General features: G+C 39.4%; 1 protein-coding gene across 1 annotated transcript in view; it reads left to right on the top strand.

The window, feature by feature from the left end:
* The first annotated feature begins 2255 nt into the window (after positions 1–2255).
* The window catches only part of LOC124614050, a 33298-nt gene continuing 29500 nt past the window's right edge, over positions 2256–6053 (top strand). Inside the window, exons 1-2 of the mRNA XM_047142883.1 lie at positions 2256–2328; positions 5191–5310. Coding sequence (XP_046998839.1) covers positions 2293–2328; positions 5191–5310 — 156 coding nt within the window. The 5' untranslated portion in view covers positions 2256–2292. The remainder of the gene's footprint in view (positions 2329–5190; positions 5311–6053) is intronic.

The following is a 6053-nucleotide window of genomic DNA, read 5'->3' as shown; positions in this document are numbered from 1 at the left end:
CATTACACGGATGTTATTGTCGTGTAACCCCTCCACCACAGGCTGTGCATTATGAACAGGTGCTCGATCGTGTTGAAAGATGCAGTCGACATCCACGAATTGCTCAACAACAGTGGGAAGCCAGAAGGTGCTTAAAACATCAATGTAGGCCTGTGCTGTGATAGTCCCACACAAACCAACAAGAGCTCCAAGCCCCCTCCATGAAAAACCCGACCACACCATAATACCACCTCTTCCGGATTTTACTGTTGGCACTGCACACACTGGCAGATGACGTTCACAGGGCATTTGCCATACCCACACCCTGCATCGGATCGCCACATTGTGTACCGTGGTTCGTTACTCCACACAACGTTTCTCCACTTTTCAACCGTCCAATGATTACGCTCCTTACACCAAGAGAGGAGTCGTTTAGCATTTACCGGCGTGACGTGTGGCTTATGAGCAGCCCCTCTACCATGAATTCCAAGTTTTCTCACTTATCGCCTGCCATAGTGCTTGCAGTGGATCCTGATGCAGTTTGGAATATCTATCTGATGGTCTGGATAGATGTCTGCCTGTTACACATTACGACTCTCTGTCAGTCAACAGACGAGGCCGCTCTGTACGCTTTCGTGCTGTACGTGTCCCTTCACGTTTCCACTTCACTATCACATCGGAAACAGTCGACCTAGGGATGTTTAGGAGTGTGGAAATGTCGCGTACAGACATATGATACAAGTGACACCCAATCACCTGACCACATTCAAAGTCCGTGAGTTCCGCGGATCGCCCCATTTTGCTCTCTCACGACGTCTAATGACTGCTGTGGTCGCTGATATGGAGTACCTAGAGGTAGTTGGGAGCTACACGCACCTAATATGAGAAACATATGTTTTTGGGGTTGTGCGGATAGTTTTGATCTCATAGTGAATTGTGTGTATGAATACTGCACGACGACTCGTAAATCTGCAGCCAAAGATATTTTAAAAGCAACCAACCTTGTCCAATGAGACAATCAACCAAAACGGACTGTATTTGTTTAAGAAGATGCAACATTATTAAGATTATTTTACCTATTATAGATATAACTGCATAGCACAATTAGCCATTAGCATATTTCCTACTGAAAGCTCCATGTAGTGTTCTGTCACTGTGATGATTTCCGCACAAGCACAAACGGAACTACTAGCAAATTGTCAACGTGTTGCAAGGTGGACTATGAAGTAACAGCTGTTAGCCGCACTTGAGAATACATGACTGCGCATGACCGCGGCAGTCGCTGCGACCATTGAAATGTACCGGCTGCACGCGCCACATTCAAATTATGTGTGATAATTGAATATAGGGATATTACTTAATATTTGTTTCATTTTATGTTAAAAGTCATCCTCAGCCATACTGCGTCTTGACATAGCGAAAGTTTCCGTGTTCATGAAATACACATAAACAGTCCTGTACGAACTATTTGTTCGGTGAGCAAATGTTTTCGAAGTCCGATAAAAGAAGTTTTCATTTGAAGAGGTAAAAGAATCAAAACGGACCTTAGTCAGAAAATCATTGTCAAGCGCGCCCAATAAAAGTAATGTTTTACAAACATTATTTATTTAAGAAATTACTTGCATATTTTAATAAGTTGCCTCACTCCATAGCATTTATTCACGCACGATCACGCCAGAATTAATAACAAAAGAAAATTTAAAACATAAAGAAATTAAAAAACGAGAATATAACTTTTGCTTAGATTTGAGATATGGAGCGATACAGGAGCATTAGGCTGAGAGCATTCACCAGGTCTCATGTTATCAACTACCGAATGTAGATACGGTGGAAATGTAGCATACTTTATAGTGAAGACAAAAATCATACTGCACGGAAAGGGAAGTAATTGTCGTTTGGTAAACAACGTAAAGCAGGCAGTGTAATGAATGACTGAAATAATGGTAGTAATGATACTCCCACATACATTCTCAGCGAGATGGGTAACATTCCGGAGACTGTTGTGCAGTAGTCCCACTTGAAACCCAGAAAACCTTGAATGTAACTGCAGTGTCCCGTCCACTTAATTGTGTATATTGCTACTCTAGATGCACCAGTTCCATACAATCGAACTCCGCTTATGAAAGTACGAAGACATTCGTAAATAATTCCTCATACTGCATTAATTGCTTCGATAACAGTCGTCAAAAATATAAAGTATTGTGCAATGAGTTTTCTGATATGAACACTATCTCATAGATCTCTTGATAAACCAAGCTTAGAGCGAAGTATTTAAAGAGCTGGTCCAATACATTCGAAATAATTCAGACTGACATGGAGCTATCAACAGGTGTAAAGATTGCCTTTCTGGTAAGTGAGATTGATATGACTATTAGACAAATATGACTGTTCATATTTCTCGTCACGTTGCAAGCTCTGTTAACAACTGGGCTATTAGATTTACAACAGTTTCATTGTTACGCTGACATAAGGGAAGAAACGGTTCCAGAAATTATCAGATAACCGTGATAAGAATCATCTAAACTGCTATAGAGGAAAATGTGATGAAATGGTAAGATGGGCCTGCACCAGTTAGCGTCATAGATGTCTGCAGTAATAATTTAGTTACTGTATAATTTGCTACACTAAGCACTAAAAAGACCATTTCTTCATTAAAAATGTAAATCTTGTGATACAGTTCTCATACAGACACCACTATCAACGTTTAGGAAGTGATGTAAGTACTCTGTCGTTGTCTCATGGATTGCTTCTGTGGAAAACTTCTTTGGTTCTGTAACATAATTTCTCACATATGAATAGCTAGTTCGAATGTAACATGATTACAATATAAGATTGCTTAAAACTTCCTGTTGCTTTTCACAGCAACAATTGTTGTATATATTGCTGCTAACACATTTATTGACAGGTAGAACTAATATTTATTAGGAGTTAGATAATACATTTATGGGAAGATAGTCTTGTTTACCCAGTTCCACCATAAAGTATGAAAAATTGCATCATTTGGTTTTAGATACTTTTAAAGAAAGAGCCTGTTGAAATAACTCACAAGGGAACCTCCCCATCGCACCCCCCTCAGATTTAGTTATAAGTTGGCACAGTGGATACGCCTTGAAAAACTGAACACAGATCAATCGAAAAAACAGGAAGAAGTTGTGTGGAACTATAAAAAAATAAGCAAAATATACAAACTGAGTAGTCCACGTGATCATAGGCAACATCAAAGATAATCTTAAATCAGGAGCGCCGTGGTCCCGTCGTTAGCTTTAGCAGCTACGGAACGAGAGGTCCTTGGTTCAAGTCTCCCTTCGAGCGAAAAATTTTTCTTTATTTTTGCAAAGTTATGATCTGTCCATTCGTTCATTGACGTCTCTGTTCACTGTAATAAGTTTAGTGTCAGTGTTTTGCGACCGCACCGCAAAACCGTGCGATTAGTAGACGAAAGGACGTGCCTCTCCAATGGGAACCGAAAACATTTGATCGCAAGGTGATAGGTCAACCGATTCCTCCACTGGAAAACACGTCTGATATATTCTATACGACACTGGTAACGGCATGTGCGTCACATGACAGGAATATGTTGTCGACCCACCTAACTTGTACACTTGGCGAATGGGTAAAAAGAATCTTCTACCTTGCCCGATTTAGGTTTTCTTGTGGATGTGATAATCACTACCAAAAAAGTGATGAAAACATAAGAGTTTGTCACATAAACTGCAACAAATGAATCCAAAAGTCTCACAGTCGCACACTTTTCCCTGTGCTGTGTCGAAACATATGTTTTTAACGTTTTCAAATTTTTCCGTGTGTAGACCGTCAAATCCTGCATATGTCCAAGCAAATCTGAACATGTCCTGGAATTTTGGCGAGCGAAGTTGGTTATGTGTGAGTGCCTGAACTTTGATAATTGTCTGAAAATAAAAAATTAAAATTTTTGCTCGAAGGAAGACTTGAACCAAGAACCTCTCGTTCAGCAGCTGCTCACGCTAACCACGGGACCACGGCGCTTATGAGGTCAATCTATGCTTAAAACTGCTCATCTTGCCCATGGACTACTCAGTTTGTATATTTTGCTTATTTTTTCATAGTTCATACAACTGCTTCCTGTTTTCTCGATTGATCTGTGTTCAGTTTTTCAGGGTCTATCCACCGTGGCAACTTATAACTAAATCTGAGGGGGGTGCGATGGGGAGGTTCCCTTGCCAGTTGGAGCAGGAAACGAATTACCTCACACAAGATAGTATGTTAATTAATACAAATTAATGAAAAATCAATACTAAACCATTCATTTCTTTCATAACACCTTGATTACACAAAATATTAGCCCAATGTCATATTCCAGATATCAAGTGCTATTGTTTGGTATGCATAACAATGATGTTCCATTCCATTTTAGTGCAACGATTATAAGTATTATTTGATTGTGTGTCTAGAACTACCATTCTGATCTTAACCTTATTCAGGCAATATCTTATAAATTTGGTTCACTTGCCTGTCCAACTGCCACAAAGTGAAAGTCCCTTTTATATTCTGATTCAGTGAATCATAATGAATATTGGCTTTCACTGTAAATTAAGAATACATTAACTAATAATTGAGTTCCGAGTAATGTCTTAATTACGACGCAAAGGTCACGACGTGTGCCGCACAAATTAAATATCCAACTGTCAGCATTATCATGTGATATGAATGTTATGTTGGCAACATATACCGGGGCCACTGAAAATCTAACAGAGTGTCAGGGTAATAATAAAAAGTTCCACATTTTACTCGTTGGTGAAAGGAACTAAAACAACCTAAAAACATAAGGAGAAGCTCCTCTAGACGAGGCAACAACCGGAAAAATGATAAAAATATAACTATTATGTTCATAAAGGTCTTGGATTTGTCGATCTGAAAATTTACATTCAAACTCGGGAATACGATCAATAATTATATCTGTCTACTACGTTGTTTCAAAGTATTCAGTATTTTCTGTTTGCATCGCAAAGAAACTTCAGAGTGTCAAAAATAAGAACGTATTTATACTTTGTACATTGCTCGTCAAATACAGCATGAACAGTAGCCCATATACAAGATAGGTTACATTTTTATCCTAATTAATGGTAGTAACAATTTACGGGAACAACACATTGAGTATCATATCAGTGACGAACCATGAATCACACTGAAATTGCTGCGGGCTGTTATGAAACATACCATTCTCTGTTGCAGCTGCTGTGTGCCACCCACGCCAGCTCGGTTCTCGGCAAGGTGTCGTGGTGGCTCAGACACGATCAACGGGCAGTCTGCACAGCGGCTAGCGAGATTATCTGCAGTGACGACTGTTCACAGGTGAGTTTGCTGTTTCCGATGGTGCTGAGACCTGGTACCAAGGAAGGCAGGATTGGGTTACTATTGTGGACGGGGCCGTAATCAACTGCTGTTGGTTAGTTTATTTTTCAATCACGTACACTTTATTTGCAAAGAACAACAAAGGTGACAATAAATCAAGAAGAGTTCACGGCTGAAGGCCTTAATAACAACGAATTCAAAACTATTTCTAGGCTGAAGGCCCCAATAGTGATAATTTAAAACTGTTTCATAGTCGAAGGCCTGAATAGTTATCTTAAGAACAAGTTAAACTACTTCAACCTGCAATTACAGTTATTAAAATATTTTTAAAAGAACAATCATCAAAATCTCACTGCTAGAATGCAGTTGTCAAACTGAAATTTTCAGACAAGTAACACTCACGGCTGAAAGCTTAATATCAACAAATTCAACTATTTTTCGGCTGAAGGCCCCAACAGTAATAATTTAAAAAATTTTCACGGCTGAAGGTCTTACTAGCAATCCCTTAAGAACCACTTAACTATCTTCAAACTTGAAATTAAATTTATTAATTTAAAAAAATCATGAAATCTAATCAAACCAAGGAGGGGGGAGGGGGTGCGCAGACGTTGCTCCAAGGATCAACCCGGAAAAGTCCCCCAAATTTCGCAAGCGATAAGACAGGAAACGAAGAGTTGCATTCACTTCACGAGACGGTAACTCAGAGAAGTGTCAGTTTAAACGCATGACTAGTAATCATTTGC

This window comes from Schistocerca americana, chromosome 4, assembly GCF_021461395.2.
Source record: "Schistocerca americana isolate TAMUIC-IGC-003095 chromosome 4, iqSchAmer2.1, whole genome shotgun sequence".
Classification (NCBI taxonomy): Eukaryota; Metazoa; Arthropoda; class Insecta; order Orthoptera; family Acrididae; genus Schistocerca; species Schistocerca americana.
This window is presented reverse-complemented; position numbering and strand designations above follow the sequence as displayed.